Source organism: Terrapene carolina, unplaced genomic scaffold (genome assembly GCF_002925995.2).
Source record: "Terrapene carolina triunguis isolate 2854851 unplaced genomic scaffold, T_m_triunguis-2.0 Scaffold405, whole genome shotgun sequence".
In the NCBI taxonomy this organism is placed as follows: Eukaryota; Metazoa; Chordata; order Testudines; family Emydidae; genus Terrapene; species Terrapene triunguis.
In genome coordinates this window covers 17,672-34,934 of record NW_020664756.1, presented here as the reverse complement: position 1 = coordinate 34,934, position 17,263 = coordinate 17,672, and the positions used below count along the sequence as shown (strand labels likewise).

General features: G+C 64.2%; 1 protein-coding gene across 1 annotated transcript in view; it reads left to right on the top strand.

Annotated features, from left to right (window-relative positions):
- Positions 1–17,263, top strand: part of CPXM1 (carboxypeptidase X, M14 family member 1) — a 30,547-nt gene that overhangs the window by 4,096 nt on the left and 9,188 nt on the right. Inside the window, exons 3-11 of the mRNA XM_026658173.2 lie at positions 4,864–4,973; positions 5,919–6,058; positions 6,270–6,354; positions 8,557–8,707; positions 9,884–9,972; positions 10,125–10,248; positions 11,067–11,263; positions 12,155–12,334; positions 13,040–13,337. Coding sequence (XP_026513958.1) covers positions 4,864–4,973; positions 5,919–6,058; positions 6,270–6,354; positions 8,557–8,707; positions 9,884–9,972; positions 10,125–10,248; positions 11,067–11,263; positions 12,155–12,334; positions 13,040–13,337 — 1,374 coding nt within the window. The remainder of the gene's footprint in view (positions 1–4,863; positions 4,974–5,918; positions 6,059–6,269; positions 6,355–8,556; positions 8,708–9,883; positions 9,973–10,124; positions 10,249–11,066; positions 11,264–12,154; positions 12,335–13,039; positions 13,338–17,263) is intronic.

The window sequence follows — 17,263 nt, the reverse complement described above, 5'->3', positions numbered from 1 at the left end:
CTGAACCCCTCAGTCCCAGCCCAGAGCCCCCTCCTGCACCCCAAACCCCTCATCCCCGGCCCCAGCCCAGAGCCCACAGCCCCAGCCAATGCCCTCACCCCCTCCAACCCCCCTGCCCCAGCCCGGTGAAAATGAGCGAGCGAGTGAGTGAGGGTGGGGGAGAGCGAGCGACAGAGGGAGGGGGATGGAGTGAGTGGGGGCAGAACCTTGGGGAAGGGGCGGGGCTGGGGGTGGGGCCTCATGGAAGAGGCGGGAAGGGAGCAGGGCAAGGGTGTTCGGTTTGGTGCAATTAGAAAGTTGGCAACCCCAGGGTGAGATGGGCACTGGGCTGTTCTGTGAGGCAAATCCTAACCTTGCGATTGCTCCAGGGCCTGGGAGCAGCGTTACCTAATGGTTCCTGTTCTCACTGGTCCCCCAGAGAGGGGGGTGTCTCCCTGGGGAGACATACAGCGGCAGGAGGCAGGTGCTAACCCAGCTCAGGGGCAGGCGCTGCCTGGGGGGGCCTCATGCCCACGCAGGAGCTAAGCCAGGCCAGTGCTCTCGGGTCTGAGAAGCTGGTCTGTGTCACGGACTCACAGTTCGTGCCCACTCTTGGCCCCGTGCGGTCTGTGGGGGGTGCCCCTTTTAGTGCGACAGCCCTTCTCGGGGGTCCACTCTCTCTCGGGGTCAGGCCCCTCCACCTCCTGGAGCCGCACCTCTCTGAGCCTTAGCACATCTGTCTCTGCCGTGGGCCCCCTCAGGGAGTCCCCTCGCTCTGGACCCCCGGGGCCTCTACCCCCGAAGGGGTTGATGCCACCCTGTTCTCTAGACCGGAGTGACTCTCAGCCAGCATGAAACAGGAGGGTTTATTGAGAGTTGAACACAGCACAGGAAACTCTCAGGGCCTCAGGCCTGGCCTCCCTCAGCCCAGCACATCCCAGTCTCTCTGCATCCAGGTGGGCTCTGCCTGCTCTCCCTCTCCAGCCCAGAGCCCCCCTGCTCGCCGCTGGGCATCCGAGATCCCCGGCCCCAGGCCCCGCCTCTGTCCATTGTCTTCTCTCCAGGGAAACAGGGTCGTAAACTGGGGCCTCCTCTCCTCGCTTCTGTCCTCTGGCTGGAACCGGCTGGTTAGGTCACTGGGTCCTCACTCTGCAGCCCATTGTCCTCCCACTGGCCAGAACCGGCTGCATCTCCTGAGCTGGGTCTCCGGGTCCGGTCTCTGGGGTCTCCATCCTCCAGGCCATTGGCTGGGGCCCCACGTTCCCTCTCCGGTCCTCTGTAACAACAAACTCCCTCTCCCCTCACCTCGTTAAACCAGTAACACCCAGGGAAACTGAGTCCCACCCCCCCACCCCCGCATGCAAACCATTGAAACCCCACCGAAAACAAGAAAACAAACAAGAAAATCCCCCACTTCGTCACAGTCTGCAGCATTACCGGGCCGGATTTGCTGCAGGGGCCCTCGGTGCGTCCAGGGGCTGACCGGGCCAGAGGGCCCCGCAGCTGGGGGAAGCAGTGGGCCGAGGCCCTGTCAGACCTGGGGACTCGCACAGGAGCACAGAGGAGGAGCGTGCAAAGCCGCAGGGCCTGATCTACAGTCCCCGAGCCTCCTGCACCGTGTGACCTTAGCCCAGGCAAAGAGGTGCTGCCCAGAGACGCCAAGGCGCTGGTGGGTGCTCAGGGGCCGGGGCTGGGTGCTGAGGGCAGGAACTCCTGGCGTCCACGTGGCCTAGTGGCTGCTACTGCCGTGAGGTCTAGACCTCGCTCGGATCCAGCGTGATGGGCTCAGCCAGGTGCTGTCCCTGCCTTGGCGGCGCCAAAGCGCTGGTCCGGAGGACGTGGGAGTCGCACCGGGAGCGGAGTGACTGGTCCCCAGGGGGATTTCAGCTCCACAAACGCACTCGCGGGCCGGGCAGAGCCGAGCCACGTCCCCGGCCGCTCTCGAAGCTCCGGCAGTGGCACAGTAGGGGCAGGGAACCCGCCTGCGTCCCTGGCAAGGCAGCTGAACCGCAGGGCGGGCTCGCTCCGTAGGTCTGAGAGCGTGGCCGGGGCGTAGAGAAGACGAGATCGCTTCCCCTGCGGAGAGGGAGCCATGGCTGGGAGGAAGAGGAAGCCGAAGGCGCCGCTCCAGGCTGCTGGGATCAGGCTCGGGCGTTCCCGGGAGAAACGGGGCTCGGGTCGGGCTGCAGAGGCAGGAGGGAGGCTGCTCGCCCCGCAGCGGGTCGGAGAAGCCCAGTTCCCCGGGCTCATCCCTGCGTCTCCACATGTGCCCAGGGCAGCCCCAGGGAGGCAGTGAAAGAGCCCGGGTGGCATTGGCCCTGCCACAGCTGTGGGGGAGGGAGGGTGTATGACCCCGCTGGGCAAAGATCTCGTGAGAGCCACTCCCAGCCTGTGGCTGGCCTGGCGTGGCTCTTCCATCGCAGGGCCTGCTGGCTCCCATGCTTGGGCTGTAGCACTAGTGGGGGGGGAGGGGTTTGTGTCCGAGTCACCCTGCGGGATCCCCTCTCTTCCCAGCATCTCCAGGGCACCATCAGTGAGTCTGGGTGCCAGGGAGTTCCCAGCACTTCCCTTTTTACCCCCCGCCCTCTGAGCAACGACCAGAGGGGGCGCCACAGAGCAGTGCAGTTACCTGCCTCCCCCGCAGGGCCAAGCCCAGCCTGCAGCGGGAGGTTCCACAGGGGAACAGCTGCGACCGGCCTGGCCCCCTCCTCCGCACAGACCCCCTGGGATTGCGCCAGCTGTGCCGGGATATGATGGCTCTTTGACTCATCCTCACAGGCTGTGGTTGTGGTTTCAGCACTCCGTTGTTCTCTGGTATCCGCTGGCCTGATCTCCGGCAGCGCTTGTGTCTCCAGCAGTGTGTTTGGCTCCAGGCTGGGCTGAGTGTGCTGCGCTCTTCCTGGGGTGGGGAGCGGGGGAAGACACCACCCGGGAGCTCGTTCTGAGTCCTGGCCGGAGGAGAACTGAAGCAGGCTGGCCTCACGGCTGTGTGCAGCCCCCTGGATCCAGGGGATCCCCACGGACTTTGTGCCCAGTGTAACAATAAATAATTCCCGTCCCTAGCACTAACACAGTGTTCTGGGTGGTGCAAACAGCTGTGCCTGCACTCCACCCAGCCGTGAAATGCTGCAGCCACCTCTGGGGGAGGGGGGGGAAGCACTGCTGCTGCTTAATAGGCCAAGTAACCCTGCAGTAATGTAGGCCAGGCAGCGAGGAGGAATGCCGGATGCGGTTTAAACTGCTGGGGGAATCAGGAAAGCTGAATGTAACCGGCCAGGCTGGAATTGGCTGGAACGCTGGGGTTAGCCCGGGGGCGTTAGCGACGGCCTGTGTCCCTGCACGGCTGGCTCCGGTACTGAAGTCGCTCTGCTCTGGCTCTGGCTCTGGGGGTAGATGTGTGAGCCCCTAGACTCATTCCCTGCTGATGATGGTGGCACTGTCTGTGCTGCCTGCAGCCTCTGTGACAGCCAAGACGTGAGGTCTCCAAGCCAGCAGCCCAGCGCCCCGTAGCAGCAAACCGGGCCCTGGGCTCTGTATCGGCTCCGAGAAAGAGCTCATCAAACACACTGAAACCAAGCAAAGGGAAACAGGAGGAAATACTTCCATCTCTCAGGCTGCAGGGTGTCACGGAGTCCCCGGGCGATGCTCTGGAACTGCTCCCCAGAAAGCCAGGCAGGACCTTGGGGAGCCTCCTCTCCCTCGGAGCAGACCGTCTTCAGGGCAAGAAGCTCACACGGCTTCACCTCCTGGGTCTCTCCTGGGAGCATTCAGCATATGCCCCTCCGTGCGCTTCCCACAGCGAGTCCGCCCCGGCGGGGTCCTGGGGAAGCCAAAGGGTTCTGCACCCCCCACTTCGCAGTCAGATGTGACTCTCAGCCAGCCAGTAAAACAGAGGTTTATTAGATGACAGGAACACAGTCTAAAACAGAGCTTGTAGGTCCAGCGAACGGGACCCCTCCGCCGGGTCCATTCTGAGGCCCAGCGAGGCAGACCCCCGTCTGCCCTCCCTTCCAGTCCCCAGCTAGCTCCCAACTGAAAACCCCGTCCAGCCCCTCCTTTTCTGGGCTTTGTCTCTTTCCCAGGCCAGGAGGTCACCTGATCCCTTTGTCTCCAACACCTTCAGTTGGCACCTTTGCAGAGGAGGGGCCCAGGCCATCAGTTGCTAAGAGACAGAGTGTCGGGCATTTATGTACACTGGCCCTTTGCTCTGCAGCAACCATACACCCTTATCCCACCCCCTAAATACTTAAGAACTGCATAGGGGAAACTGAGGAAAACATTAAGAACAGTCCCACTTCGTCACACAGGGTAACCCCCATTGTTGAGCACTCACCCCTAGACCCACTACGGCACTGGAGAATAGGCCGCAGGGGATACCCGTACCGTCCGGGCCTAGGGCAGCAGAGAGGACAGGGAGCTGGGAGTGCGGAGCTCTGCCCCGCGGGTACATCTGGGGGAGTTTACGGTCAGTGCCGGGGAGGGCTCTGGAGATGAAAGGCTCTGAGCAGGGCTCACTGGGGCCCGGGTGATGCTAAGTGCAGAGGGCGGCAGGGTCCAGCCAGATTTGGTACTGGCTGTCACCCAGACCATGGGCCCCTGGACATCACATCCCACTTGACGCCAGCCAGTGAGAGAAGGAGAGAGATTGTCCCTGACACCCCAGGGTGCCCAGCCTGGCTGGTCTGCCCCTGGGTGGGGTCTCCCCATTGTTCAGGGGATGGGATTCCAGGGGGAGCGGCTCCTGGCCCGGCCTCCCTCTACTCCTGCCCCTGTCGCTGAGAGGTTTGTTTGCAGGCCACTGGAGTTGCACCAAGGATGCCTTTGGCCCCTCTGGCTTTTCTTTAAGCTGATTTTCTTTCCTTTCCCCCTTCGGCCTCCCACCAGAATGTCCCCCGCTGGGGCTGGAGTCTCTGAGGGTGTCGGACTTCCAGCTACGCGCCTCCAGCATCAAGCGCTACGGACTGGGTGCCCACCGGGGACGCCTCAATATACAGGTGTGCTGTGCCGGGGGGAGGGGGGAGCCCTTTCCTTCAGAGCGAGGCCTCTCCCAGCCCACATGGCAGTTACCTGGCCACCAGCTGGGCGTCGTCTCCCTCCAGGGGCTCTGGGGTGCCATCCTGACAGCTCCAAAGAGGACGGCTCCTGACTGCAGCCCCAGCCCCCTCACCTAACTCTCTCCCCCCCAGCAGGGTCACCCCATCCGTCCACTACACTAGCCTCTTCACTGCGCCGTCTTCCACTGGAGGGCGAGAAACCTCCCGCGGCAGCTGGCTAAAGGGTCCTGCTGAGCATTTCCCCTCCCCAGTAGGGGGCGCCGCCATCAGGCACCGAAATGTACATAACGACCCGGCAGCCCCCCGCGCCTTTCCATTTCGTTCAGAGCCGGAGAACTGGGCCCGTTTCTGCAGGGAGGGTTGGGGGGAGTTCTGCACAGCTCCGTGGATTTCCCCACTGAAACCAGGGCTCTGTTTTCTAGCCAGGATGTGGGGATTTCGGGTGGGAAGCTGTCCCGTTGCCGGTAGCACGGTGGCTCCCGCTGGCCTGCGCCCCGGAAATGGGGGGAGCGCTCGTGACATCTGGCCCAAGTTGCTCAGACTAGTCAGACCTGTGCAGAGCTGGTGGAGTTCCCCGCAGTTCTGGTGGGGGCGATGAGCCACAGGGCTGGCTTGGACTGGGTTACCTGTTCGCAGTAGCGCTCGCTATCTCGGGCTATCTCGGGCTCCTTGGGGCTCCCCTGCTGCGGGGAGCCCCAAGGAGCCCAGCTCCCCGGGGCACTGGCATGGGAACTCCCAGCGCACAGCTTCCCACGCTCCGCGGCTGCCCCCACAGTGACCTCTCGTCGCTCTCTGTCCTCCCCCCCCCCCCCCCCCCCCCCCCCGGGGCCCCCCCCCGGGCCCCCCCCCCTGCCGCCCGGCCCCCCCCCCCCCCCCCCGCCGCAGTCCGGGATTCACGACGGTGACTTCTACGACGGAGGCTGGTGTGCCGGCCACGAGGACCGGGACCAGTGGCTGGAGATCGATGCCCGGCGGCCGACCCGTTTCACCGGCGTCATCACACAGGGCCTGAACTCCATCTGGACGTAAGCAGCGAGTGAAGGGGAGGGGAGAGCGCGGGGTGATGGATCCGGGGCCGCAGCCACTGGCTGGGTCAGCGAGCCCCTCATCGTGGTATCTAGGCTCTCGGACAGCTCTTGTGGGGCTATCAGTGAAGGGGATCAGGGTCCCTATAAACCCCTCAGTGCTGGTGACTGATCCCACCGCTGATTCTCTCTCCCCCTCTTCCCCATGTAGTTACGACTGGGTGACCTCCTACAAAGTCCAGTTCAGTAACGACACACACAGCTGGCAGCCAGGCAGGAACGGGACGGAGGAGGTGGTGAGTGGGGGCGCCCCAGCCCTGGGGCATTGCGGGGACGGGAGGCTGGTGGGGCAGGCGGCCAGGGCGACGGGCCAGCACCGGGGCGAATGGGCTTTTTACAGTCGGTGGCTGTGGGTGGCAGCGCCTGCCGGGGCCTCGAGGACTTGGGGATGGAGGTGCAGGGTCAGAGCCTCCGGATTTCGCTGAGCTGTGCACGGCCCCCCACGGGCAGGGCACTGGGCACTTTAAGCGACATTTGCTGCCCTGGAGCCTGGGGTCGGGCTGTGCCAGGCCAGACCCCCATCCTGAGGGCACCTCTCACTCACCTTGGGGGCCTTTCCCTCAGCAGCAGGAGCCGTGACAGCCCCCCAACGGGACCGGACCCCTCCCTGCTCCCCACAGCCCTCTCCCGGTACCAGCCAGTCTGCGGAGGGTTAATAGAGCTGCGTGGACTGGGCTGGTTTGTAGCTCATCCTGTGCCCCCCCCCCCCCCCCCCCGCCTCCGCCGGGGCCCCTCCCCAGCACAAAAGACCTTTCGGGGGGGGGGGGGGGGGGGGCGGCCAGAGCCCCAGGGCAGCTCTGCTTCCCCTGGCAGCCCCCACCCCCGGGCAAAATCCCTCCCTCCCGGGCTGGAGGGGGTGAGTGTGTGTGTGTCCATGCGTGTAAATAAATCAGTGCAGTGCGTGTGTGTACGGACGTGCAGAGTGTGTGTGTGTGTGTGTACAGACGTGCAGTGTGTGTGTGTGTACAGACGTGCAGTGTGTGTGTGTGTGTGTGTACAGATGTGCAGTATGTGTGTGTGTGTGTGTACAGACGTGCAGTGTGTGTGTGTGTGCGTACAGACGTGCAGTGTGTGTGTGTGTGTACAGACGTGTAGTATGTGTGTGTGTGTGTGTGTGCAGACTTGCAGTGTGTGTGTGTGTGTGTGTGTGTGCAGACGTGCAGTGTGTGTGTGTGTGTGTGTGTGTGTGTGCAGACGTGCAGTGTGTGTGTGTGTGTGTGTGTGTACAGATGTGCAGTGTGTGTGTGTGTGTGTGTACAGACGTGCAGTGTGTGTGTGTGTGTGTGTGTGTGTGTGTGTGTGTGTGTGTGTGTGTGTGTGTGTGTGGGTGTGTGTGTGTGTGTGTGTGTGTGTGTGTGTGTGTGTGTGTGTGTGTGTGTGTGTGTGTGTGTGTGTGTGTGTGTGAGTGTGTGTACAGACGTGCAGTGTGTGTGTCCGCGCTATAGAATTTGCTGTGTTCTGACCTCTTCCTGCCCAATCTTTTGGGAAAGAACTGAGTTCGGAAACAGGCAGAAAGCAATCAGCCTGGCGGGGGGAGGGGAGGAACCGGCAGCTCCCAGCCCCCTCTGCACTAGGGGGAGAGGCCGGTCCCGCCTGGCTCGTCCCATCTCACTGGCGCCCCCGAGAGGGAGCCAGGCCCCCCTGGGGAGGGCAGTGGGGGTGGGCTTGTGGCCGGGCGGTGAGTGGGTGTCTGTGAGAGTCCCACACTGCACTCTGCGGCTCTCTCCCTGGGGAGCTCTGAGCTGGCACGGGCCCCGGCGGGCGCCTGGAGCCCTGTTGGCCTGGGGCAGAGCACTGTTGGTTTCCCTGGGGTTTGGCACGTCCCTGTGGCACAAGCCTGGGTCTGGTGCCAGGTTCCAGCCTCTCGCAGGCAGCTCGGGTTGAATGGGAGCCAGGGGGAGCAGGCGGGGGGCTGGGGCGGACGTAACCCTTTGGGTTCTGATCCCGGGCCCTCCGAGCTGCCAGCCGGGCAATGCGGACGCTGGACCCAGCCGCTGCTTCTCTAGTGCCAGGCGACACGGCACGGCTCTCACTGCCTGGCAGTCCAGAGTCCCGGGAGCCTGGGAGAATCCCGGCTTGTGTTTGAAGAAGGACTCAGCATCCCGCCCCGGGAGGAGGGCTGGGCGTGTGGCCTGGAGAGCGCTCTGGGCAATGGAGGCAGTGGGCCGCGAGGCGAGTGGGCGCTGTCCTGCTCAGAGCAGGGGGAGATCCAGTCTGGGGCGCAGGCGGGAGGTCAGTGACTCCAAGGGCAGGGGGCAGCATGGGGGAGCCCTGCTCCGGCTGCTGGGGGGGTGCAGGGCTGGAGGCCCTGGGCCTGGCACGCCAGCCCCTGTCACCAGCACCCACCTCCCCCAGAAGGACGAGTATTTATAATGGGGATAAGAATGAGCCTCGCAAGCAGCCGAAGGCCAGGGCCGCATCCGTCTGTCTGTCTCTAGGTGTTCCTGGGGAACAAGGACCCCGAGACGCCCGTGCTCAATGCACTCCCCACCCCGGTGGTGGCGCGCTACATCCGCATCAACCCCCAGACCTGGTTTGAGAACGGCACCATCTGCCTGAGGGCGGAGATCCTGGGCTGCCCCTTGCCAGGTAGGACGCGCTGCTGGGGTGGGCTTGTCCCTGCGCTCTCCCTCCGAGAGGCCGGCTGGCCAGGCCTGTCCGTCTTCCCCTTCGTTCTGTTGTGTGGCCTCAAGCCGGGGCCCTTTGCTCTCGGTCCCTCTGGCCTGTCTCCTCCGCAGCCCTCTGTCGTGCCAGCAGCCCCAGGTCCCCGGCCGGGCTGGCACTGCGAGCACAGACCCCGAATGGTCTGGGACGGGGCTGTCCGAGAAATGCCTCTCACAGCAGCACAGGAACCGCAGTCCTTTTAAGCCAGGCTCTGGCAGTGACCTGTACCAGCTGCTTGAGAGAGTCCCTGAGGGATGGGATAACCTGCCGATGGCAACGTTCCCTCCTGACCACCCAGGAGCTATAGGCCAGGTCAAGCCCTGAAGCATGAACATTTCTGTCCCTCCCGGCGCGCTCGGGTATTTTAAAGTATTGACTGGTATAATTCTGGGTCATCTTGTTCTCCTGGAGGTGCTGGCCATGCCCTGTAGTTTAGGGTGAGTTTTGCACTTAAAGCAGGGATATAGCCTCTGTTCCGGAGGAAAAAGACTGTGTATCCTCCCACGCCGGGCAGCCCGGACTCTGAGCCCAGCACGCACGGGCTGAGGTGTTACACGTGGATCCGCGAATTAGGTTGTGAACAAAAATGAATTCTGAAAATGGGTCCTTTAAGAAACGCAGCCCGCAGCGTCAGACCCGCTTTGTCCCTGTTGACATCAGCTCAGGTATTGGCTGTTTACACACAGAGTGGCTGAGAGGTGGATCTGGAGCAAGGGATAGATTTGTACGTAACTTTTTAGGCTGACTGGTCATTTTTTGCCGTTATTCGCCATAAGGGGGAGTTTCTCTATCAGCAGAGGCTGCACAATAATCTTCGTTAGCGACGCTTGGGGAGAACTGCCCTCTTCCCAAAATGGCGGCCGCCTCCTCTTGTTCTAAACGGGACGCAAGCCGACCTCAGCGAAGGGCCTTCTCAGACCGGAAAGAGGCCGTGGGCTGCCCTTAGCCAAGATGGCCGCTGCCTTCATCCAGCTGCTGAGGGCAGCTTCACCTGGCCCCAGCTGGGGAGAATGGGGGCTGGCGGCCCGTGGGCGAACACGGGAGCGCTTGGTGCCTGGACCTGGCGCCGGCCCCGAATTTCACGCCCGACTCTCCCTGCAGACCCCAACAACATCTACTCCTGGGAGAACAAGCCGGTGGCGACCGACAAGCTGGACTTCAGGCATCACAACTACAAGGAGATGAGAAAGGTACGTTCCCTTCGCTCCCTGCCTCCACACGGCTGGGGCAGGCAGCTCCCGCCCTGTGCCCCCCCTCGCGGTGCCCGCCACCGGCAGGGAAGGCAGGCACGCGTTGGCCAGCCCCGGCAGGAGAGGCTAGCCATGCCCCTTGCCCTTCACAGCTGATGAAGGAGGTGAACGAGGAGTGCCCCAACATCACCCGGGTCTACAGCATCGGGAAGAGCTACCTGGGCCTGAAGATGTACGTGATGGAGATCTCGGACAACCCCGGGCAGCACGAGTTGGGTGAGTCCCCGCAGCACGGGGCAGAGGGGAGACGCCGCCGGCACCGCTTCCCAGTCGCACCCCCGGCGCTGGCGGACGGAGAGGGAGAGCTCGGGTTGCTGCCCCTCGTGCCACGCACAGAGAGTCCCATTTTGGTCGGGGGGACGTCCATCTACACCCCTGCTCTGCTGCCCCATGTCCCACGAGGCTGGCCTGGCTGAACTCCACCCCGAGCCAGGGCGCCCCGCTGAGTCTGCCCCCACAGACACCCCCCTAGAGCCAGGGCACCGCTGAGTCTGCCCCCACAGACACACCCCTAGAGCCAGGGAGCCTGCTGGGTCTGCCCCCAGACACACCCCCTAGAGCCAGGGCACCGCTGAGTCTGCCCCCACAGCCACCCTCCCAGAGCCAGGGCGCCCCGCTGAGTCTGCCCCACAGACACCCCCCAGACCTGGGGCACCCACTGAGTCTGCCCCCAGACACCCCCAGGGCCAGGGCGCCTCCCTGCCTGGAGTGTATGAGGCTCTACCCTAGCTGTTGTGTCCCACATTCAGTGTGTCCTGCCCCTTCTGGGGACGCAGGCAGCACGAACTCCCCCTCCAGAGCCTCAGGCCCGGCTGGCCCCGGCTCCCCGTCTGGCCCAGCACGGAGCTGTTCCTGGGGCCAGTCTCTGCGTCGCTTCCCCCGGGAGTCTGGCATGTGGGGGGATTTCCCAGGCGTCCAGCGGCCCTGGGGAGCGGATGGGGTTGGCCGCGCTCTCAGCCTGGTGCCTGGAGGGTGGCGCCGGGCGGGCGGGCGGGCAGCAGGCTCGTGGGCAGCTGGCTGCGTGTCGCCGGCAGGGGAGCCGGAGTTCCGCTACGTGGCCGGGATGCACGGGAACGAGGTGCTGGGCCGCGAGCTCCTGCTCAACCTGATGCAGTACCTGTGCGGCGAGTACACCCGGGGCAACCCCCGCGTCGTCCGGCTGGTGAGCGAGACCCGCATCCACCTGCTGCCCTCCATGAACCCCGACGGCTACGAGACGGCCTACAAGCTGGTAGGGCCCGCGGGGGCCCGCGCCCAGGGGAGGGCAGCTCCGGCCGGGCGTCGCCACTGCTGGGCCCGGGGGACCCGTGGGCATGGCCTCACCGCCACTCAGGGGCCCCTGCGGACGCAGGGCGGCGCCACTGCCGGGCTCCGGGGAACAGGCAGTACAGCCGCACTGGGCACCAGCCGGGTTGGCTCCGAGAGGGGTGGCCTGGGAATCCCGGCCTGGCGACAGGGCTGGGTCCCTCTCTGCGCCCTGCCAATGCAGGGCCGGGCGGGGGCTGAACGCCCTCACGCTCTGCTCCCGTGAAGCCAGCAGGAGGCGCTCTCAGCATGCCCGGCCGGCACTGTTCAGTGCTGAGGCAGAGGCCGCCCCCAGGCGGGAACACGGGCAGGGCGCTCGGGAACTTGAACCCAGTTCGCTCCTGGGGCGAGGCAGCTGAGCGGCGTGTGCCTGCAGGGGCCCGGCGCGGAGCAGGGAGTGGGGCAGAGGGGCCTGGCGGGCTCTAGGGGGAGGGCTCCATGAACGGCGCTAGGGGCTGGCCGTGGAGCGCCCCGGCTGAGGGCAGTGAGGGCGATGGGGATCCCAACGCAGACGCACGGGGAGGAAGCGAGGGCGAGACGGGATGGGGGGCAGACGATGAGGAGGGAGGGGGCCGGAAGGGGGCGCGAGGGCCCCTCTGACCGGTGAGGGCTGGGCTGTCCGGGAGGGAGGGAGGCAGACGGGGGTGGGAGGGCCGTGGCAGCCAGGGGATGTCACAGTGGCCCAGCCGTTATTGGGGTTCTCTGATCTGCGGTGGCTCTGAGCCCCACCTGCTCTGAATGCGCCCCAGAGAGCGGGGGGGAGGGTGCGGCGCGGGAGGGGGAGCTGAGCTCTCCCACCACCCCTCCCCCCCCGCAGGGCTCGGAGCTGGCGGGCTGGGCCGTGGGCCGCTGGACCTACGAAGGCATCGACCTCAACCACAACTTCGCCGACCTCAACACGGCCCTGTGGGACGCCGAAGACAATGAGCTGGTTCCTCACAAGTTCCCCAACCACTATCTCCCCATCCCGGAGTACTACACCTTCACCAACGCCACGGTGAGTCCCGCCCGCCGCACGGGGCGGGGCGGGGGGGGGGTGCGGGGATGGGGCAGTGCGGGATAGGGGGCGCTGTGGAACGGGGGTGTTGTGGAATGCGGGGACAGGGCGGTGCAGGGACGGGGAAGCTGTGGAGGACATAGGGGCACTGTGGGGTGCGGGGGACATGGGGGGGCTGTAGGGTGCAGGGGGCAGGGGGAGATATGGGGTGCGGGGGCAGGGGGTGCTGTGGGGTGTGGGAGGCAGGGGGCAGGGGTGATGTGGGGTGCAGGGGCGCTGTGGGGTGCAGGGGACATGGGGGGGCTGTGGGGTGCAGGGATGGATGGGGCTGGGAGACCTGGGGATTCTCCTTGCTGGAAGGCAGGGGCAGGGGCTGGGGTGACGGATGCGAACCGGGATGTTCTGGGCCTCCTGCCCAGCGGCTCTCACATGCCAGCAGTGGCAGTGGGATGATCCAGGCCCCGAGCGGGAGCCGGGTTCATGCCAGGGGCCTGCAGACACCATGGCCACCCTGCTCCTCCTGCAGCCCTTCACCCCAGGGCGAAGCGGGTGCGAGGGGCTACCCGGGCGGAACAGCAGCCCCTCGCACGGGAGCCAGTCCCAGCCGAGGGTCAGGCCACGTGCTTCACGCCCCATCCCTGCCCTCAGCGCCCGGGGGCCCTTGTCCCCCCCAGCGCTCTGAGGCCGAGGCCTGTCCCTGCCCAGGTGGCCCCGGAGACCCGCGCCGTCATCGACTGGATGCAGAAGTTCCCCTTCGTGCTGAGCGCCAACCTGCACGGTGGGGAGCTGGTGGTGACCTACCCCTACGACATGACCCGCACCTACTGGAAGGCCCAGGAGCTGACGCCCACGCCTGATGACGCCGTCTTCCGCTGGCTCGCCACCGTCTATGCCACCACCAACCTGGCCATGGTGAACGACGAGCGCCGCCTCTGCCACTACGACGACTTCACCAGGGAGGGCAACATCATCAACGGCGCCAACTGGCACACGGTGCCGGGAAGTAGGTGGCCCCGCTCCGGAGCCTGGGGGGAAGGGCTCTTCGATCCCCTGGGGCAGGGACGTCCTGGCAGTCCATGTGCCCTGCACTGGACAGGGAGTGGGGTGTCACGGAGTGTGGGGGGAGACAAGGCCCTGCACCCCCGGCTTCCTGCTATTCACCATGACTCTCAGCCAGCCAGTAAAGCAGAAGGTTTATTCAGATGACAGGAACACAGTCCAAGACAGGTCTTGCAGGTACAGACAACAGGACCCCCTCAGTTGGGTCCATCTTGGGGTCCCAGGGCACCACAGCCCCGTTGGGGGGTCAGAGCCCCGTCTGGACTTCCCTCCATTCCACCAGCCAGCTCTTGACACTCTCACTCCCTCCAGCATCTCTCACGCAGCCTCTCCCCGGCTCCTCTCCCAGCCTTTGTTCAGTTTCCCGGGCAAAGGTGTCACCTGGCCTCCAACCCCCGTCCTGGGTTCTCATGTTACATGCTCAGGTCTCCTCCCTCAAGGCCAATCTCCCATCCCCCAATGCAGACCGTCCCAGCCAAACTCCCCTGCAACCTTCCCAGGCCAACACTCCCCACTCAGCATTCAAAGACCATATTAAGAACAGTCCCAGTTCGTCACATCTCTCCCCGATCAAGACTGAACTGAGCGGGATCACTTCAGCCAGTGACCTGGGGAAGTTCGAACCTACCCACATTCCCATGGATGCCCCAACATCCCTCCTGTCATGGACTCACAGATCATGCCCACTCTTGGCCCCGTGCGGTCCGTGGGGGGCTGCCCCTTTCAGTGCGACAGCCCTTCTCGGGGGTCCACTCTCTCTCAGGATTAGGCCCCTCCACCTCCTGGAGCCGCACCTCTCTGAGCCTTAGCACGTCTGTCTCTCGCCGTGGGCCCCCTCAGGGAGTCCACTCGCTCTGGACCCCCCCGGGCCTCCACCCCCGAAGGAGACGATGCAACCCTGTTCTCTAGACCGGAGTGACTCTCAGCCAGCGTAAAACAAGAGGGTTTATTGAGAGTTGAACCCAGCACAGGAAACTCTCAGGGCCTCAGGCCTGGCCTCCCTCAGCCCAGCACATCCCAGTCTCTCTGCATCCAGGTGGGCTCTGCCTGCTCCCCCTCTCCAGCCCCGAGCCCCCCTGCTTCCCAGCTGGGCATCTGAGATCCCCGGCCCCAAGCCCTGCCTCTGTCCATTGTCTTCTCTCCAGGTAAACAGGGTCGTAAACTGGGGCCTCCTCTCCTCACTTCTGTCCTCTGGCTGGAACCGGCTGGTTAGGTCACTGGGTCCTCACTCTGCAGCCCATTGTCCTCCCACTGGCCAGAACCGGCTGCATCTCCTGAGCTGGGTCTCCGGGTCCGGTCTCTGGGGTCTCCATCCTCCAGGCCATTGGCTGGGGCCCCACGTTCCCTCTCCGGTCCTCTGTAACAACAAACTCCCTCTCCCCTCACCTCGTTAAACCAGTAACACCCGGGGACACTGAGTCCCACCCCCTCCGCATGCAAACCATTGAAACCCCACCGAAAACAAGAAAAAACAAGAAAATCCCCCACTTCGTCACACCTCCCATTCCTTGGTGAGAATTACACCAGGCCCCTCCAGTGTCACGCCCCCCCTTAGGTCGGGGGTGCTTGATGGCACTCGTAGTTCACATGTGGGAAGGCTTATGCGGCCCGTGCCCTTTTCCCACCCCAATACCCCTGGGGTTCAAACTGGGATTGGGTCTTCTCCCAGCGTTCCAGTCTGGAGGTTGGTGATTCGGGCTCTCTTGGTTCAGAGGCCCCATTTTGACCTTGGCCATCCTCTGGAAAGGCTCCTCTATGATGGGCAAGGGTCCTAAAGCTGTTTTCCCCTTGTCCCGGGCCTTCCTTCCCCTCTGACAGGGGTCACAGGATCGGCAGTACTGCCGGACAGTAACAAAGACCCCAGGCCAGTAAAAGCTCCGTAGCAGCCTCTGCTGGGTGTGCCCGGTTCCCTGGTGCCCTGAGAGGGGGGTGTCATGAGCCTCGTACAGCAGCTGGCGGCGATACTTCTGGGGGACCACCAGCTGCCTCCTGATCCCCCCTGACTCCATTTTCCCTTGGGGAGCCCATTGTCTGTACAGGAACCCCTTCTCCCACAGGAACCTTTTCCGGCCACCTCTCCCCATGGTCTGTACCGCACTGAGGTCGGCCAGGTCCCTTATCTTCCGCAAGGAGGGATCTGTCTGCAACTCGGCCTGGAACTCAGCAGCTGGGACAGGGATGGCCACCTGCTCTCTCTCGCCGGCTGGGTCTGAGGCCGCAGCCTCTCTGAGCCGTGTCCCTGGGTGTTCCCTCCCCATCAGGTTAGGGTCCTGCGCCTTGGGCAAGGTACCCTCCCCATTGTCAGGGCGCAGTGCCCCTCGCCAGCTCTGGCTACGGGTCTTGACCAGGGCACCCTGGGAGTTGCTTGGCCAGTCCTCCAGGTCCCCCCCCACCATTAACACCTCAGTGGGCAAATGGTGGTGCATCCCTACTTCCTTGGGGCCCTCCTTGGCCCCCCACTTGAGGTGTACCCTTGCCACGGGCACCTTGAATGCGGTCCCGCCCACCCCTGTCAGGGTTAGATAGGTGTTGGGCATCACCTGATTTGGAGCTACCACCTCGGGCCGGGCCAGCGTTACCTCAGCACCCGTGTCCCAGTATCCATTGACCTTACTCCCATCCACCTCCAGGGGAACAAGGCACTCGCTCCGCAGGGACAGCCCCGCGCCCATCCTGTAAACGGAGAACCTTGAGTCCGGAGCATCCAGCCCCCCATAGGAGCTGGCCTGGGGCACCCCTCCCTCCTGAGCAGTTGGGAAGCTGTCAGCCCCCCTTGCCTGGGCCATCTTCCCCTCGTCCGGCTGGGTCTCTACCAAGTTGACCCTCTGTGGGTTCGGTCTGCTCAGTCTGTCCCTGAGCTTGGGGCACTGGGTCCGTATGTGGCCTCTCTGGCCACAGTAATAGCAGCCCATGTCCCGTGGGTCCCCTCGAGCCGGTCGGTTGGTCCTGACGCTGGGCGTTCCCCTTGGGAGGGGGTTCTCCATGTTTCCCCTTTGGGAGGTCCCAGGGTCACTCTCTTCCTGCATCGTGGCGGGCCTGTTCCTTTGGGACTCCTCCCTGTCATCCCCTGCCCAACTGTCCACAAACTCGTCGGCCAGTTGGCCTGCGTGCTGCGGGTTCTCTGGCTTCTGGTCCATCAACCATCGCCTCAGGTTGGATGGGCACTGCTCATACAGGTGCTACAGTATGAATAGGTCAAGTAGGTCCTCTTTAGCTTGGGCCCTAGCTGTCCACATGTGGGCATACCCCTGCATCCGGTTGGCCAGTTGTAGGTATGTGACCTCACGGGTTTTGCGCTGACTCCGGAATCTTTTCCGGTACATCTCAGGAGTCAGCCCAACCTCGCGGAGCAGGGCCTTTTTGAACAGTTCGTAGTCCCCTGTCTCCGCCCCTTTCATTCGGCTTTACACCTCCACGGCTGTGGAGTCTAGTAAGGGGGTGAGAAACTGGAGCCTGTCTGCAGGGTCAACCCTGTGCAGCTCGCAGGCATTCTCAAAGGCCGTCAGGAAGGTATCCATGTCCTCCCCCTCCTTACGCTGGGCCAGGAAGCACTTATCAAAGCTCTTTGCAGTCTTGGGTCCCCCCTCACTCACCGGAGCCGGGGGCTCGCTGCCCCTCAGCCTGGCCAGTTCCAGCTCATGCTGACGTTATTTCTCCTTCTCTTCCCGCTCTTCCCGTTCATGCTGACGCTGGTTCTCCTCATGCTGATGCTGCTTTTCCCGTGCTTCCCGCTCCTGCTTCAGTTCTTGCTTCCTTAACTCGAGCTCTTTCAGTCTCAGCTCCCTGTCATATTCTAGTCGCATCGGCTCCCGGGACAGGGAGCTCCGCCGGGACGATCCCCTGCTGGCTGCCGGGGTCAGGGTGCCCTCT